Below are 18,827 nucleotides of genomic sequence, written 5' to 3'. Positions count from 1 at the left end.
GCAGATTAAGAGATGTTCTGATTGAGCAGCCTTGCCTTCAATTCTGATGAAAAACCCTGCCAATTTTCAAGAAAATCTTGAGGAAAGTGTATTTAAGCTTCTCTCTCTTCACCTGTAGGCTACTGCAGAAGACAAAGCATCTCCCTGTGGTAGCCTGACTGGAAATCCGAGGCAGCCTTGAAAATGAGCTATGCTGTAATGCTTTAGAAATTGCAAATAGCAGCAGCTCAGTTTCTCAACTAACCTGAGGAAGCTGGCAGCATTTGCTACAAGATGCCTAATTCAGTGCCTGGATTCTCAGACTGTGTGTAATTAGCTGATTAAATTGATTAAATGTGTCCAGATGCATTTGTAATGGGAATATAGATTTCAGTCAGGGGTTAGCACCGGTCGTTACTAGGTAATACCTTGTGCAGGTTTTAACAAGCTGAATTGGGGCAAGGAATAGGAATATGATGGAGAAGTTTCCTATTTCTTTCTCCCATCCACAATACTGTAATTGCTTCTCCACACACCACTGCTGGTTTTTTCAACTTAACTTTGTCATTCTTTCCTTTCCCCTTTTAGTTCCACTGAGCTCTGAACATGGCTGTGCTCCCAGTAGTAGGCTGGTCTGCAGCCCTTCTGCCTGCAGGAGAATTGTGGAGAACAGCCTGCACTGATTTACATCGCACACGCTGCCAGTAGTCTGGGCACAAGCAGCATGGAAAGGACTCAGATGGTGTTTTTGCTGAACAGGGCAATGCATTGGCAATTTTGTTACATCTGCCATAACATTCAGGCTAGCTTTCTCTTCTGCAAAGGAAATCAAGCAGTCTTCTAGATCATATGAATTTGAAAGGAAATACGACAAATTCTGCTCACCCATTCATCACTATTTTATTTATATCCTGTAGAGTGAGGGAAAATCTGGTCCCTTTTTGCCCCTGTGTTCTGAATACCTATCACCAAAACTCTCGGACTACTCTAATCAAACTTTCCTACAACAGTTTAAAAATATGCAGTTGCTTAATCTTAGACTAATTACTTTGTCTCTTGTTAATCCTTTATTCTATGGACTTCCAGTCTGAGTGTGTACATTATTTGGAATGTGCAGAAAAACCCTGGTGGGGGGAAGTTGGAGCTTGAGAATAGGTAGAGAAAGGAAAAGCCAAAGAAGGGCAAGAGGAAGTGAGGCTGGCTCACAGGTACCATTTCCAGATCCTCAGAGCAGCATTACATGAGGAATCGTCATCAGGTGTGGCAAAAGGAGACAGCTGTATCCCAGAGACGTCTCCGATTACATCAGCAAATGAGAGAATGGGGAAACTGCCTAGGGGAAGTGTTTCTCGCCTTCCCCCCCCCCCCCCCCCCCCCCCCCCCCCTCGCCGCCGTATAAGAATGGCTTTATCACGGCTCAGCAGCGCAAGTGGGGCCTCCGCTCGGCAGGTGGTGCTGCAGGCAGCGGCCGCGGTGAGGAAGTTTGGCCTCGCTCGCTGCCCGTAGTTTGCCCGGCGAGGACTGACGTGTCGCGGCGACGCGGTGATGGCGGCTGCCTGGGACGAGATTCGGCGCCTGGCGGCCGATTTCCAGCGGGCACAGTTTGTCGAGGTGGCCCACAGGTGAGCAGGACGGTCCCGATACCCGCTGCTGCTTCTAGAGCTGCGGGATCACCTGCTGGCGCCCGACTGCCCGCATCGGGGCATTCTCCCCCGGCCTTCGGCTCCGGGGACTGTTGTGCGGTGGCCTCCATTCTAACACAGCCGTGTCCTGGAGGTTCAGCCAGCTCTGCCTCTCCGCGATCCCGCTTTGGCTGGCGCTGGACCGAGTGTTAGTACTTGTGAACCCTGAAGGGGACCCCTAGAGTAGTGGGGGTCCACGAAAGTGCATAGGCGTTAAATTCAAGCTGATAAACGTCGTCTCGGCTTCAGTGCTATTTCTTCCTTATGTGTTGTTGAGCAACCGACAAGCCAACCTAAAATGAAAGAGTACAGAAGGGTTAAAACAGCTTCTGTAAGCGCAAGCAGCCCTAAATTCACCGGCAGGTGCATTCTTACCAGAAAGGGGGCTGACAGGCTGTTCAGGGGAAGAGTAAAAATGGTTTCAGAGGGGTGATCCCCCCCCTAAGTGGATGATTTGAGCAGCAGTAAGTAGGATCCTGAAGTTAGTTTTTCGTCTTAAAAATATTTACACAGACCAGCAAGTAATATTCATTGTACTTCATGTGTTTAGTATTTTTGAAAGATCAATTTAAAGATAATTTTAGCAAGTGCTACTTAGAATAACTGATTATGCTGTCCATAGGTTATCAGAACGGAACTGCATAGAAATTGTCACTAAGCTGATTGCAGAAAAGCAGCTGGAAGTTGTGCACACTCTTGATGGCAAAGAGTATGTCACTCCAGCCCAGATCAGCAAGGAGATCCAAGATGAGCTGCACGTTTGTGGTGGTAAGTGTGGCATCTGGTTTCTTCCACTGGATTTGGGAGTTAGTTTTGAAGACCACAGGAAGAATTTGAAAATCCTTAATCTCGCAGAAAAGTGAGCCAGCTTGCGATTGCCTCATCTACACAATTAACTCACTTACTACTATTTTATTTTCTTTTCTGATCTATGGTAAGCTTTTAGATAAGTGTATCAAGATATACTAGCCCTTTGAAGGAAGTCTGGCATTTTAGTATGGTTAACTGTCTGTCCCAGATGTTTGACCTTGACCCAGAATTTCAAAATCATCCTCCTTTCATGTCATTTTTAAGAATTGTCACTGTCAAGTCGTCTTTACTGGCATGAAGAGCCATCTGTTCTGAAAGATCTGACTTGACTCTCTGAGGAAGCAAACCCACTTCAAACTGCCCTTTTCAGGGGGTTCAGTGAGAAGACAGTGTGCTATACTTAGAGATCCTAAAAGTGGATTTCACAGCATGGTATATTTGGAGAATTAACCTCCTTGCTATGTTCATAGAGTCAGACATGTTCTTGTGACTGCCCCAAACGTGGCCCAGCTTGTGTTCTGCTGTGGTGCGTCATATGAGTGTGACAGCTTGGGTGTAATACAGAGTTGCTGGGGTTTGTTAGTAGCATCATGCAAAGCCTTGGAAGTTTCTGGTTTGTGACTTGTGGTCAAATCCAGATCAGCATCAAGGCAAAAACTAATTGAGAGGGAATTTGCACGGTGATCTTTGCTTAAGGAATGTCTGTATTGGGTTGTCAGCATGGCCATGGGGTAGAGCAGTACAGGATCTTACCCAGGGCACATCTGGTTTCTGGAATTGGACTCTGTGGGGTTGAGTTGGTCTATAAAAAGGAATGCAGAACTGTTTTGTACACAATAGACTGTGCTGTGTTCTAACTCTGTTCAAACATCGTTTCTATACTAAAATTGTATTTGTATTTTTCTTTGAAGGTCGAATAAACATTGTTGACTTACAACAGGTAACATTTTAGTCATAAAAAGTGATATAAGTCTTTCTTTTCTTCACCATATTTATTGTTAATGTGCAGTTTATCAGCTATACTCCAGGAAAACTATTTTTTCAAGAGAGCAAACTTTTTGAAGTTGGTAGCTCATGTGAGAGTGCTGCAGATTACTTCATCCATCCATTTACTGCTTTGTTGAAAGCTCCTCTCTAATGATAATCAACAACCTCTGAAAGCACCACTAAAATACACAGATCTTCCTGAACTCGTCCTTTGTAAACTAAGTGGAGGCAAACAAAAGAAATACGTTTCCTGTTTAAATTAAAAGCTGCAGGAGCATGCATAATTAACTTTGCATGCCTCTTTGGATCTTCCCTCTTCCTTCATTAATCTCATGTCTCCACTAATCTTTCTCCTCCAGTAGTCTTCCTCTGTGGCTAATTTTCCCCTTACTTCCATGAGTAAAGTTACTTGGTATCTGAAAACCTTTCTGGAAGTTAATTTAGTCTGTTCTGTTGGTACCTTTCTGGAATCTTTTATTATAGTGGTTTCTTTTAACCTTCTCACAGTTGCAAAAGAGACCTTTTCCCTGTAAAGCTTTGCTGCCTTACTCCAAATCACAAATTAACTGCATGCGTATGCAAGAGTAGAGAAGAATTAAAAGCAGCTTTCCTCAAGATACAGGAATGTGTAATGATAATATCTCAATGTTTGAGAATTCAAAGTTCTGATAAGAGGTTTTGTTGGGGTTTTTTAGGTAATAAACGTGGACCTTCTGCACATTGAAAACAGAGCTAATGATATTGTTAAGTCTGAAAAAAATGTTCAGCTTGTACTGGGGCAGCTGATAAATGAGTGAGTATTGTGTGTAAGTCGCATCCCTCCTTCTGTAAAATGCAGACTGGAAGTGATGGCCAGCCTTTGTTCCTTCTGAAGGGAATACATTTTTCTTGGCTTGCTGCTTGGTGGTGATTGGTGCCTCTTCTCCACATGGCAAGTAAAGTCCATCTCAACACCAGTAAGTCCTTGGAGCAGAGGCCTTACTGAATGTCCCTACCCAGCATCCTCTGCTTAGGAGGCTCCGTTTCTTACCCGATGTTTGTACAGCAGCCAGATCTCATTTACTCTGTGCCTTTGCTCTTCGCCTCAGTTAGTGACAGAGTCGCTCCTTTTTCCCACATCTTGCTTCACCTCACAAGACTGAGATGTGTGAGTTAAGTTACTTCATAGCATTCAGCATGCTAACAACTCTTATTGATTGCACTGCAGGATTTATTCTTGGCAAGGAATGTGAAGTTCCTGGCTCTCTTGAAATAATTAAGATCTATCTTGCTCACTAAAGCCCATTTCTAAATCTCACTGTTGTGTTTTCCTGCTCCTGCTTGGTGACAGTTTCCTGCAAGCTGATACATGGGCAGTTTCAGCACTAGCTGTGTGGCTGGCAGCCCATTGCAAAGCCCCACGTTTTCACAGCCATTATTCTCCTGTGTGCATCTAAAATAACTTCTGGGACTTTTTGTGAAGATGAAACAGGAAGGGGTGTAATGCCAGGTCAGTTGATAATTCAGAATATGGCTAACAGGTTAACCTTGAATTCTATACTTAATGTGGTGGTTTTTTTCTTGTTTTTAACAAAGGAGTTACCTGGATCAATTAGCAGAAGAAATAAATTATAAGCTACAGGAAACTGGGCAGGTGACAGTATCAGATCTCTGCAAGGCGTACGACCTGCCAGGAGACTTCCTCATACAGGTGATGCAAGCCACCAGCCTAGCCAATGTGGAATTGATTGAGCTCCCCTTATGTTACCTGTGCAACACCCAGGGCTTTCATTGTGATCAGCTGCTTGTCATTCTAAACCAAAAAGTATTAGCTTCCTAAAGGCTGCAGGGTAACTGTGGTTAATCTTTGCCATTTCACTACTGAGCAAAATTTCTTCAGAGTCTTTGTAACTGATAGGAACAGATCAGGGTTAATCATGTTAGAGACGGGTTAGATTAATGTTTGAAATATTAAAGACAGGAGTAATTTTAGCAGTCTCATTAGCTACCCAGGAAGCAGAAATACAGTGGTAGAAACTTTCCAGTTTGTTCAGCAAAGGTGAAACAAATGTTCGTTTCCAGATGCTGAAACTAGACATTCAGAGTGGAAACAAAACCAATATACCTTTGTTAGTGACTGTTGTAGTGTTCAAAAGGATTAGTGGGAATTCTCTTGGCATTGTTGAATTTCATTAGTTGGATTTTCCTTGGAAGGTGCTTTTTTTCCAAGGGTAATCCTGTGGCACATGTTAGGTGAATGGTCATGTTGGGTACCAGCCCAGTATGTCTGTCTGCCATACAGGCAACCTGGCTGATTCCATTCCTGAGCAGACTGACCCCAGTTTAGTTGCATAATCAGCTGCTACAAAAGCATTGCTAGCACACGGAAATTACTGCGTGCTTCCTCTCTTGTTTCCTGGGCAATATTTTGTGGATTTAGTTCACTTAGCAAGGATGCACCTCTTTGTCTTGTGTTTATTGTTGTTAAATACTGTTTTGTACAAAATGAACACAAGGGTTAAATCTGTTTTCATTGTGCATCTCCAGACCGTAGTTTTTTCTCAGGCAGAGTTTTCTTTAATCATCTATCCCTTAGCTGATTTGCCAACCTGTTAGTAAAGACTTTTTGTTTAATTCTCATTTAGCATCCTTAACGCACAGTTTGAGCAGTCATGCCAGCTTCTGTTTCCAGGCATTATCCAGACGTTTAGGGAGAACTATCCATGGACAATTGGACCAGGAGAACAGTGGGGTGATTTTCACAGAGGCCTTTGTGTCCCGGCACCGTGCACGCATCCGTGGGCTCTTCACGGCCATTACTCGGTGAGTTGTACCACTGCAGCCACACAGTCAGAGAGTTTTACCTCAGCTCTTTATGGACCACAGTCACTTGTAATTGAAGAGAAAATAAAAGCCTCTGGGTAGGTTTCTTCAAGTCTAGTTCAGTTTCTGGGGTGAAATAATTCTACTAGACTCACTTTTTGAAATAGGAACCTGCTTTCAAAAGGAGAACAAGTATAGCAATATACCATAAACACTGTTTGGCTGAAGAAAATGTTCATCAGTAGTTTATTTGTCAGGAGACTATCCTCATTGTCATTCTACCGCTCTCCAGTCCATTACATATTGATTTCTACTCCCCACATGTGATTATATATAATTGTTTCTTATTAAATCAGTAACCTGTGTCAGTTTGTGTGAAGAGGAGAACTTGAGACAGCTGAAGTTTACTGTAATGACCATAGCTGTGTTACAAGACGTAACTTCATAATAATTCAGAGTTAAAACCTTGTGAGCTGTGTTAAACGCCTCTGTAGTACCCTGGGGTTAAGATATTAACCTTTCCCATGGTGGGGAGGTTGCAGTAGATGATCTCTGAGGTCCTTTCCAACCTGAGCTATTCTGTGGTTCTATGATTCTACATAGTTTTGCCTGTCTGGATTAACCTCTCATATCTAGGTTTCCTGCCTTAGATTCAGGTAATTAACTTACACTGGTGTATTTTTCTTTTTTCCAAGGCCCACACCTGTAAGTAACTTGATCACTCGTTATGGATTTCAAGAACATTTACTTTACTGTGAGTTTCATTCAGACTGGTTTGTATTTTTGTTAGTTAGTTCATAGGTTCTTCATTACTAGAAGTGTGCTTTCAAAGAAGCAGTCATAAAGAACATACTGCTATCCATAACTGAAATGATGTTGTCTGTTTCTAGAGCAGTGAAAGCACACCGTCCTGAAGTCCCTCTGGGGCAGAGTGATGCAAGTGCAGTACTCATTTTGTCATCTGTTTTGGTTTTTGCCCCTAGCTACTAGCAGTTTTATCAGTGTAGCACATAAAAGGGGACAGATTTTATGTAGCCATATGACATTAACAGCTCTGGATTTTGTTTACTGACTTTTCTGTCTGATAGTAGAGGCAGAGCTTTTGTTATGCTCTTAGTTAAATGTCTTTCTATGCTGAGAGATAAACCATATCCTTAAACTGTTTGCTTTTATTTTCCACACTTCCTTCTTTCCACAGAAATGCAGAAAGATTTCTGTCCAACTGCTGTACTCAATCATTTCTCATTTCAGATTTTCCTTGCCCGCCTGCTCCTGTCTGTCTAAAATGTTGCTCAGGAATCATTAGTGTTGTACGGTGGCTGGCCAAGTGCTACTAGTCTTCAGAATGTTTTTCCGTCTCTTCTCATGAAAGTTAATATTTCTTTCCTTTCTGATTGGGTCATTTTGCATTCAGACCATTGCACGCGTCGGCTCCACTGTACTATCTCTGCTTAATGCCTTGTTCTTTCTGACAAGCTTATCTACTAAGAATTAAAATCTTAGTGTTTACATAAAATCACATAAACACTCCACTTTCACATACTGAATTGGAGTTTGCTCCTGGTCGTGGAAAGTGCAGTGCAGGTGTAATAGATTAAAAGGGAAACTTTCCAAACTGCATTGTAGCAACAGTGAAGTTTAGGTAACAGCTTTTCAGGTCATTTTCAGATATTCAGATCTCTCTTTTTTCTGTCTGGTTAACATGCAAGGGGTCACTTCCAGGAGGGCATAATTAACAAAAATCTCATCTATTTTATTGCCTGGCCAGAGAAGGAGTCTTTTATAACATTTTCTAAGTGAAAAGCTCAGGCTGTCCAGAGATATGTCTAATAAAGTGTTGTGACTCCCTGTTCTGAAACATGATTTCCAGAGCTTTTATCAAGACGTTTTCAGAAGTCTTGAAAGCAATTGATAGCACTGAGAAATGTTTCACTGTGCCTAGCACAAACTGATGGCTGGGAAAAAAGAATAAATAAACTAAGGAAAATAGTTGCTGTATTTTGATTAATAGATACACTGAAGTAGAAAATGTTGCTTCATTTTCTCTGTTCCTGTAGCTGTGCTGGAGGAGCTCGTTAATGCTGGTCGGCTCAAAGGCACTGTGGTTGGTGGGAGACAGGATAAGGCTGTGTTTGTTCCAGACATCTATGCCAGGACACAGAGCAACTGGGTGGACTCCTTTTTCAAGCAGAATGGCTACTTAGGTAATTAGTCTGTGTTTCTCCTAGATAAAAATCTCGTTCCAAAGCTAGTTTAGGTAGTTGATCTTACCCTAATATAGCTTCTGTCTGGAGTGAAGCCTGACCAGAGCAAGGGCACAGCAGTGCAGTAGCTGATACTCCTTTGCTCCAAGGCTGTCCTGCCTGAAATCATGTGTTGCTGTCACAAACTGCCATGTTTGGCAGAAAGAACCATGCTGATCAGGAGTAACTTTCTCATGGAGTTCCAAATGCTACTTTTAGTACTGTGCTGAAGGCATTTCTTAGACTGCTCATTATTATTATTTCAGATGATCACATTTGACCCACATGGTTGGGGTTCCAGTCCAGGCATCCAGATTACAGCCAAACTGTTCCCACTAGCAGCCCTGATAGCCAAGCATGCAGTGCTGGGGAAGAGGCTTCTCCAAATGAGATTTGCAGAACTGGAGTGGGCAGCACTGATGTCCTGATTTGAATCCAAACAAGTCTAACTTCTGAGCGATGCTGGACCATGGTGTTTTAGAACAGCAGCTATGGGAAAATGTGGACCTGAATAAACAGGGGAGTGTACCCTTACAGTCCCAAAGGGCCAGTCCCTAAATAACAGTCTTGCAGCTTGGAAAGGTTCAGTGTGGTTTACTCCAGCCGTTTTAAATGTTTCTGTAAGGTTGCTTGGCTGAGTGTCTGTCAAAGTCTGAATGTTTTCAGAACTTCTAAGTATAAACTGCCAAATAGTTCCAATGCTTTTGCCTGTGAGGCACTGCATGGTTCTACAACTACCTTTTGAAAACCAAGCAGTTTGGCATTGTAAATATTGTTCATGTTCTATTAGAGTGCTTTGATAAAGGAATGGTATCAGAATCTGAAAAAAAACACATTTTCCCCCCAACTCAGACTAAAGTCATGTCCATGATTTGATCTTCAAATTTCTGCTAACTATAGTATCATAGAATTGTTTTGGTTGCAAAAGACCTCTAAGATCATCGAGTCTACTCTTACCCCAGCACTGTTAGGTCACCACTAAACCACGGCCCTCAGAACCAAATCTCCACAGCTTTCAAATGGCTGCAGTGATGGGGACTCCCTGGGTAGGCTGTTCCAATGCCTCACAATCCTTTTGGTGAAGAAATTTTTCCTAACATCCGATCTAAACCTCCCCTGGTGCAACTTGAGGCCATTTCCTCTTGTCCTATCACTTGCTACTTGGGAGAAGAAACCAACACCCACCTCCCTACAACCTCCTTTCAGGCTATGTCTGTGTTTAGGGGTAGCTTGTACTGAACTAAATTTTAGGTCAATATCAGTTGAGGCTGCATCTCCTTGTATAAAATTGTTATGTGATGCTTTGTTTGCTGCTCTCCCAAACATTGCCCACTGCCCATGCTGTATGGATGTGAAGGTACCTAAATGTGATGGACATCTATCTGCCTGTTCCCTAGAGTTCGATGCGTTGTACAGACTCGGCATCCCAGACCCAGCTGCGTACATTAAAAAAAGATACAAATCCACACAACTCTTATTTTTGAGAGCAGCTTGTGTTGGCCAAGAAATTGTGGATCAAGTTGAAGCCTCTGTAGAGGAAGCCATCAGTTCTGGAAGCTGGATAGATGTAGCAGTAAGCAATCCTTTTGGTTATTCTTGCCGGATTGACTTACTTTAAAGTGTCTTGTCTTTGTGTCAAATGATGCTTTATTGAAACTGCACAAGTGTATAATGAAAATTCCATGTCAAAGAAGAATATTTAAGTAAAAGGACAAGTAAAAAGGCCTTTAAGTTGGTGTGAACAAAAGGAGGGAAGAACATAGCAGTCTTGATTGATACATACCCACCATACCCAACTCTTAGCTTTCCTTCCAGGAGTGCTGATACCTCCTGCTGATGAACAATGGATTCCTAAGGGTTTTTTTGAAAAGAGGTTTAAACTGAGCTCTTGTGACAGTTTCAGAAAGCAGAGGAATTTTGGCAGTTTTGTCCTGGCTGAATCCCTGTTTTGGGCCTTACAGCACTAAACTGTCGTGTGTAAGGGGGTCTGGTGCTGTTTTGGTCAGTGTCACTGTCTCTGTTGGGCTTTATTTTGAAGAAGTTGCCATGTGCTTTCCCAGAAGTAACACATATTCTAGAGCAGTGTTAATTTGGGATGATAAAAGATTTAAAATAGCATTTACTCATGAATTGCTTGTTTCATTTTAAAAGTACAATATATTCTGAACAGTTAACATGTGCCAAGTGGGCTTCCTGTGGATTATCCACACAGAAGTGCCTGTCCATTCTTGAACAGATTATGGTATGTAAATGATTGTGATTTTCTCTACCCTAGACTCTTCTGCCCAGCTCATTGTCAGTAGAAGATGTTGGGATTTTGCTTCAGCAAGTGATAAGATCTTTAAGCAAAAATTCTTCAGGTTTAGTCTTCAATGACACCATCATGGTCAGCGAGAGATTTGTGAGCAGCTGTGCTGAGCTCTTCTCTGACAGGATGCAGCAGAAAGCTGAGAAGGTACAGATCCCTTTACTGGCCAAGGGGCAATATGTGGTGGCTGTTGGAGTGTAGTTGCAAATGACTGTTTGCTGTTACCTTCTCCTTACATCTCATCAGAAACAGCTTGATAAGAAAGGTCAAAATGGAGACAAAGTCTCTGTAACCAGTGCAGTTAAGGTGTATTCAGTTGTGCTCACACTGAGATAGGATCAGAGGCTGAATTTTGAAGAGAAAAATAAACATGTTATCCATGTGTTGCACTTGGAAAGCAGTGTTAGGTTGGTATAGTTAAGAATGACCAAATGGCTTAAATGATTCTGTATGCATCTTTTACTGCTGTATCTTTTTGCTGCCAAGTGCATGTTCTTCATTTCAGGAACTGAAAAACAGCCCTGTCAGTTTAATCACTGAAGAGGATTTAAAACTGGCTTCTGGTTTAGGGAATTCATGTGCTGGTAAAAAAGACAAAAAGGATGAAAGAAGAAAGAAAGCAACAGGTAAGACAGGTGTTGAGCTTAAGGAAAAGAAAACAAGAAACCCTCAAAACCAAAGAAATCAAAAGGGCTTGTTTAGCCCTGGAAATACTCAAACAAAAAGTTGCTATATTTTGTAGTCCATTAGTTGCCTTCAGTCGAATTCTGAAAAACTCTAAGAAAGAATCCTTTCATTTCTCAACGTCCTGGTGTAGGTGTGATCAGTATTTCTGTTTCTTCAGGACATCAGCAACAGCACAGCTTTGACTCATTTGTGAATGAAACTCATGGGCCTAAGACTCTGGGGTATATGTGAGAGGGTTTGTTTAGAATCAGGTTGTGGTGCCTTTTTGGCTTCAGCATGATCACAGTAACAGATAAATCACCAAAATGCTGCAAACCTTTAAAGTGCTTGGACTTCCCTGTGTACTAAGCAAATGGCTTCCCACCAGAGGGCAGTGGCAGTGTGAGAGCAGGAGGAGGTGGCAATGCCAGAGAGATCAAGATAAAGAAAATCAAGAAGAAGGGCAGAAAGGATGCTGACAGTGATGAAGAGTCACAAGCAACGAGCACAGGTTTGTCACTCCATTGTGGGCACTTTGCTCATGCTGACATCTTTTTAACACTTGCTTTTCCATGTGCCGAAAGTGCACATCCCAATATACTGCTTAAGTTGTCTGTTACAGAAAATAACTCACAAGTGATCAGGAGAGAAAGTCTGTCAAGTTCTCACATGTGAAATCTGACTATCCTGTGTAGCTGTCCCTTTGTCTTGCATTGTTGGTGATGCATTCCTTCTGTGGAGGTTTGGACTGGGAGACATTTCAGCATGTCATGCCACAGAGCAGCTGCAGCAAAACCAGATCAAATGTTTTCTCCATGAATGTGGAATGTCCTGCAGGTAGGAATAAGCAACCAGAGTTCCCTTTCCTGTCACAAGAGCAAATTGAGGATGTTCTGAGGTCCCACAAGCAGGATTGCCCTGAAGAGCTAATTGCAAACCTTGCTGAACATCTCATAAGGTAATTCCTGTAATTCAGAAGCTTTGAAAGTTTGTGATCCACTTCAGCCTGTTTTCTTGCTTAGAAAGAAAATTGTGCTGCTGGAAGTGAGCCACAGTACTCTTCTTCCATACAGCTCTGTGTTATATCCTTGCCTGTGTACTAGAGAGCCATGTTCGCAGTGATGAGAAGTCCAAGATGACTTAACTTGTTACACTCTAGAGAGAGGGTGTGAGTATGTTTGTCCAGGGCAAAAGGGCATGACTGGACTGTAACAGCCCAAGCCAAATTTGGAAGTGCAGCTGCACCTTTAGAACACCCTGTGCTGGTTTCATGCAGCTTAAGTCTTCCCTCTTACAGCTCTCGTTGATCTGACCCCTGACAGTTTGTGGACTGTTGCTTCTGGAAATCTGTCTTCCTTCTTGTTCTGTTCAGGGCTTATCATGAGTGAAAACCTTGGCAAGCATTTGCGTACCATACATTCTGCAACCAACATTAGTTCTGTAGTCACAAAAGTGCATTTTCCTTTCTTTAGTACTTGGAATTCTTTGCTTTTTATGTATCACACTGTTCTGTGGCATTTGCCTTCTCTTTACTTACTGTGCAGTGAGGCAGCTTGCTCTGCTGCTGATACACTTGGGAAAACCTTTTACAGTTTTAGACTTGGGTTCATGTTCCCTTTTTCTCCTTTCATCCCTCTCTTAAGACCTTTAACAAAAACTTACCAGGAGATTGTGCGTTCTGTCTTGATGTCCTCGACATCCTCCTCTGGGGCTAACAGAAGGCAGATGCTGAAGGACTTGCAGGAAGAGTTCTCAAACCTATACACCAACATCCGGCTCTTTGAAAAGGGAGCAAAGCATTTCACAGGTACATAAAGCTGTGCTGAAAACTGTTCATATACTGCTTCAGGGATGGGGAAGCTATTCCAGAGACTGCATCCAAGGTCAAAGAAGAACAGCAGTTTAAAACAGACAAAGCAGTGTCTGCAGTGCCTAGAGCTGAGCTAATGCTGGCATGCACTGCTGTGCACACTCAATGAAACACTGAAACATATTTTTAGTTCATGTCCACAGCCTGCTGTGCCTTCTGTCGAGACAGTGGTGGGTTCTTGTCCTTCCTTCCAAGGTGTTTGCATCCATTCCTAGTTTTTAGTGTCGGGGGGGGGAAATATATATATATATTGTAAAGCTTTCTTCATTCTGACACCCTGTGACAAAACCAAATGTTGCTTGATTCCAAGGAGCCCCCCTGAAAACCTCTTCTAGGTTTGGTACAGAAAAGAGGTACTCCTTGAGGACAGCTTTTCAAAATGTGCAGATTAGTTTCGCAGTGGAATACTTTGTAGGCTGTGTTCTTTAGCTACCTGTACTTGACAGGAAAATAGCATTAGGAAGATACTGTACCCATTTCTGGAATTCACTGCTGTATTCCATTTCCTTCTGGAACTTTCCATGAAGCAAATGTATACCAAAGGAATTCACTAGCAAAAAGGCTCCATACTGCTGTGTTTAACAATAGATGGAATTATTTCCCAGTAGTCTGTTTCTTGTAATGTGTTCTCCAGGCTCTTTTTCCTGAAATTCTGCTGTTTTGGGCTTAGTACTGTTCCTGCCTCTCTGACTGCTCATCCTGCAGGACTTCCTTAGCACATTTCTCACTTGCTGATGTGTAGCAGTGGCTGTTCATTAGTGGTTCAGGAGTGCTGTGCAGAAACCAGCTTGCTGCTTCTGCAGATACTCCTTGGAGATACTCACAGTGCACTGCAGTGCTTGTACAGATCTGAATGCTCAGCTGTGTCACTGAGGAATGTTCCATAAGCAGCTGCGAAGGAGGGATGTTAGCTTCAAGCATCTAGGCAACTTTCTCATGCTACTTGTGGTTTATGGAGTCCACATGTCAGGAAGTGCTGTGATAACTGTCAAGGAAACAGATAACTGTAATAAGTTACCTCTAATCACCTACTTCTTTTAACAGATGAGACTCAGACTAACCTTGCCAAACACCTGCTGAAGACTGTCTGTACAGACATTACAAATCTTATTTTCAACTTCCTAGCCTCTGATTCAATGGTGACAACAGAAAATTATTCTACAGTCACAAGTGAGGTACACAGATAATAGTTCCTTTTTAACAGGCTCAAGTAGCTTAGTGATGTTTAATATTTCATTATCTTCTGTTGAAATATGCCTGGAGCTAAAATGGAAATGAACCTTACAGTTTCCATTGTTGTCTTGTGCAGGTCCGGTCCAGGATTTTAGGTAAATTACCAGAAGACACGAGGGGTCCTTTATCTAAACTGCACACATCTCTGAATGGCAAGGTATAGTGATCCAGAATTAGAGTTCAGATCTTCTGTTAATAAACAGCTGGCATCTGTAGTGCAGCACGGAACTGCAGCTGCTGTGAGGGATGAGGGCAGAATAGTCTTTTTGAATGTGTATAAGTGGGAGTGAGTGCAATTCAGATCTCTGACTTGTAAAAGGTGGAAAACTGACCTGACATGGTGCCACTGATGGTCACTAAGTGTTTGCTTCCAAATAGAATCCAGCAATCTTCTGTGTGCAGGGGAGAGAAGTAAAATCAGAGAGAATCGGCAGTGTAAAGTGGTTGATGTCTCTTGTGTTTTGTTCGTAAGTTCCTGATTGTCCTCCCATGTACTTCTGAACTAGAAAAATCCTGGCTATTTAAAAATAACCTTCAGATAATGACTGTCTTAAGTACAAAGGACATGAATGCATCAATTCTTTTATGCAGAAGGCCATAGTGATGTTTCCTAAATAAAACCACATCTGTGGATAGTTGCAGTAGCTGTGTTCCCTTTGTAGTTCTGTTCTTGGGGCTAAGGGACAATGGATTTTTCAGTATTTAAGGATATGAACTATTGGATTGCTAAATACTTTTTACTTGCCCTTTTGTTCTATGGCTTGCTCCAGATGTGTTCACAGCCAGCTGTTAGTGTGATTGAGAATAGTGGTTAAACTTTTTTATAACCTACTAACACAGATGAAATATTTCTATCACTTTTAATAGAGTGTAGAAGATTTTCTGTCATGCCTTGATTCTGCAGTGGATATTTGTGATCTTATGATTAAAAAAGGAGACAAAAAGAAGGAAAGGTACCTTAATTTCCTGTATTCTGTGCACAGTTTATGGAAGGTAGCCCTGTTGCTGGACAGATGTTAGAGGTCAGGTTGGTGGCAGTCACACCATGTGTGAGTGAGGGGCAGCCTTTCAGTGAACAGTGCAGTGTTAGGCAGGTCTGGTCCCCTGTCAGAGGGAGGAGGGTGGAGCTCATCCTAAGCTAATCAGCTGGGCTCATTGCTCACTGCAGCATAGCCTTGCAAAAGCTGAGCGGCACCACTGCTAGCGCTTTGGGGTTCCTCCAGGTGGAGTTTCACAGAAGGAAATGGTCAGTCATAGGAGAAAAGCAGAATTAATCAAAATTAGGTATGGTTTAGAATCTGTGACCAGCTGCTGTAAGACAGAATGAGAAACATTTTCATGTTCTGTGCTCCTCTTCCGTAGGCAAGTCCTGTTTCAGCACAGACAGGCTCTGATGGAACAGCTAAAAGTCACAGAAGATCCAGCCCTTGTTCTGCACCTGACATCAGTGCTCTTGTTTCAGTTTTCAACCCACTGCATGCTTCATGCACCAGGAAGATCAGTACCACAGATCATTAGTTTCCTAAGTGGCAGGATCCCAGAGGTATCCTTCCAGGCTCTTCAAGGGGAGCCAATCTTCTTTCTGTGACAGAACATCACAGTTGTGCCTTATGCTGCATGTGCTGCGTGAGGCTGGCACCTGTGTGCTCCATCTTTGGCCAGTGCTTTATGTACAGACTGCACAGTTTCCCTGTGTTGTGTTCCAGGGATCACTGTACTATTAGTGCTGTAGCTTCTGCCTTTGTCCATAGAGACAGCTCTGTGTTGGGAGATGTTATAGTTCTTGTAACTGAGAATCTTTATGCTCTCCTTTCCTGACAGCTAGAGCATTGTTGTGTTTTAAACTTTTCTGATTAAGTGTTAAAGAGAGAGGCACTTCTTTGGAAGGAAGAATATTCTGTATTCTGAGCTGCCCAGACTGCTGATATTTAATAACTGCGTTGCTCTCCTGCTCCAGGGCTTAACTGTCCTGTTCTTCCTGCACTTCAATTATTTGCCACTTTTAATGTCTCTCAGAATTTAAGTTGTGTTTATTTATCACCAACCCTCTTCAGGCAAGAGTGGAAGAATAATTTTTTAAAATGTTAATTAAAGGTCTGTCTGCCTTCTGGGGAGCACTGACATTGCTTTGTTTTGTTCTCTTCTTACCCCTCAGGATCAGCATTCTCTGTTAGTCAAATACCAGGGATTAGTAGTGAAACAATTGCTCAGCCAGACTAAGAAAGCTGAACATGGAGATGGTGACACAGCAAATAATCTGAAAGAGCAGGAGGAAGATGCCATTTGGAAAGAGCTCCAGGAAATCACCACTTCTATCAAAGATCTTGTCCTCAAACCTACGAAGTCTTCTGTGACAAAGGAATAGAAGTGTTTTTCAGTGCATCCACACCTGTGCTACAGCAAGATGTTATTCTTGTAACCCTGAAGGGAAGGACAGCAGAAGATGCTTGGCAGACTTTAATATTTGGCTTTTAACAACTGCAGATCGCTTCCAGGGAGCACAGCTGTGGGGGAGGCAGAAGCAGTTTTGTTATGTACTGTTGCAGTGTGAAGCACACATTAAAGGTGGATGTGACACAGCACAGTTTTGGGCACTTGGGGTATTAAATTATTGGGGTTTAGTTGTCTTCCTTATGTGAGGCCTTGAGAAATGGTTCTTGTTCAGGTAACTGTTCTGTTCCACACACAAACAAGCTTACAGCTCTACTTCTCTGGTTGGGATTTGCAGTGGTCTGAGGATTGCATAGGTGTAAGCCTGTACAGCTTCATTTCAGATGCTGCTTTTGAAATGTAGGATACCTGATAGAGTGCCAGGGAAAGGCCATCCTTGCCTTTGGACATCATGAATGGATGTTTTCAGCTTCTGCTCTCCAGGCCAGAGCAGTGACAGCGCTGGGTACTGATGCAGGTTGCTCAGTTTGAGGTGACCTGGTGCTGCTGTGGGCTGCTCAGTGTGCTGATAGACTTCAGCATACTCTGCTCTGGACCTGTCCTGTTCACATCCATGGCAACTGCTCACTGAAAACTTGCCATGCAGGCAGAGGAGGTGACGCCCTTTGGGGAGTGGATGGGTCCTGCTGCCCCTGTCACATGTCTGTGTGCTCACCCAGGCCACTCACTGCCTGCTGAGCTGAGCTCCCACAGCAGTTAGAAGCGCTTGCGTTCTGCCAGCTCCCTGAGAGAGCTCCTGCTGGTGTTTACCCTCATTGTCTTGCAAAGAATTTAGCTGATGATCTTTCTACATACACTTTACAAACCAAAGTATTGGCTAAAGTGTTTCCCTTTAGTTTTCACAAGAGTTGTACTTTGTGTCTTCAGGGAAGTGGAAAAATGTGTAAAGCACAGTTTTGGCTCTGTTAATGACAGAATTAGTGTATGTCAGATACTCTTCTGGCTTGCTTTTAAGAGAAGATCATTTTCAAACTGGAAATATTATAGTTCTCTTACTTCAGTAACACCCAGTGATTTCATATGTGTCAGTCATTTTATTATTTTCATAAAAGCAGGTTTCACTTCACTAAAAATATCATTTACACATTTTTGCAAAAATAATGCTGAATGAAAGCAAATTCTTTGCAGGCACTACTCTCTGTGCAAGTGCTGCTGTGTGCAGGTAGTTCTGTTTTCCAGCAGTTGCCATGTTCTAGAAGCATAATCATAAATTTGCCCAATCTGAAACTGCAAAAATTGAACTTGAAGAGGCCAGCTATGGAAACTCAGTAACAGATGAACAAAGGTTGTTACTTTTGGCAAGGAAACAATAGAATCCTATCCATCTCTAAAGGGCAGCAATGCCTGACAGTGTTCAGAGCAATGCTGCTTTCAGCTGTAGCAGCAGTTGGACAGTTGTAAAACGGAAGCAAAGAGGCTGTTTCTCCTTCCTTGGCTGGAGGCTCTCAGGGCTGACAGTTAAAGGACAGTGAGGAGTGAGAGCTGAAGACTACTCAGGCTGTTTGACTTTGTTGAATGGTTTGCATCCAGGGAGCAGGTTAGGGCACGGGTTTGCTTTCTTGTTATTTTGCTGAAAAATGCTGAAGTTCCTATACTGAATGTAAACAATTTTCTGTAAGCTATTTGTAAATAAGATGCCATTTGACATTCTGTAAGCAAATATGCAATAATTTCAAGAACATTAAATGATGAGATACTTAAAATGTACTGTTGACTCAGCCAAGGTTTGATCATCATGTGACTTGTAACTTGCAAGCAGCAGTTGGTAATGTGCACCACCGGGGTTTACCTGCATT

The 18,827-nt window shown here is 42.5% G+C and overlaps 1 protein-coding gene across 1 annotated transcript; it reads left to right on the top strand.

Annotated features, from left to right (window-relative positions):
* Positions 1-1,524: 1,524 nt before the first annotated feature.
* On the top strand, positions 1,525-18,671 carry UFL1 (UFM1 specific ligase 1). Its single transcript, XM_054393195.1, has 19 exons — positions 1,525-1,601; positions 2,284-2,429; positions 3,383-3,411; positions 4,154-4,251; positions 5,034-5,148; positions 6,130-6,260; positions 6,956-7,014; positions 8,318-8,464; positions 9,901-10,076; positions 10,779-10,958; positions 11,317-11,437; positions 11,866-11,988; positions 12,315-12,435; positions 13,121-13,284; positions 14,392-14,522; positions 14,657-14,737; positions 15,448-15,533; positions 15,943-16,123; positions 16,736-18,671. Exons 1-19 carry the CDS (start codon positions 1,525-1,527, stop codon positions 16,943-16,945), a joined length of 2,376 nt encoding a protein of 791 aa, XP_054249170.1. The 3' UTR covers positions 16,946-18,671.
* The last annotated feature ends 156 nt before the right edge of the window (positions 18,672-18,827 follow it).

The sequence above is a fragment of the Indicator indicator genome, chromosome 27, assembly GCF_027791375.1.
Source record: "Indicator indicator isolate 239-I01 chromosome 27, UM_Iind_1.1, whole genome shotgun sequence".
In the NCBI taxonomy this organism is placed as follows: Eukaryota; Metazoa; Chordata; class Aves; order Piciformes; family Indicatoridae; genus Indicator; species Indicator indicator.
Note: the sequence above shows the minus strand (reverse complement) of the source record. Positions and strands in the feature narration are given on the sequence as shown.

What these genes read in the sequence shown, in the direction of transcription:
- UFL1 (XM_054393195.1), top strand. Translation starts at nt 1,525, where the DNA reads ATGGCGGCTGCCTGGGACGAGATTCGGCGCCTGGCGGCCGATTTCCAG. An exon ending in GTCACAAGCAACGAGCACAG is followed by an intron (nt 11,989 to 12,314) that starts GTTTGTCACTCC and finishes AATGTCCTGCAG; the next exon opens with GTAGGAATAAGCAACCAGAG. An exon ending in GGAGACAAAAAGAAGGAAAG is followed by an intron (nt 15,534 to 15,942) that starts GTACCTTAATTT and finishes CCTCTTCCGTAG; the next exon opens with GCAAGTCCTGTTTCAGCACA.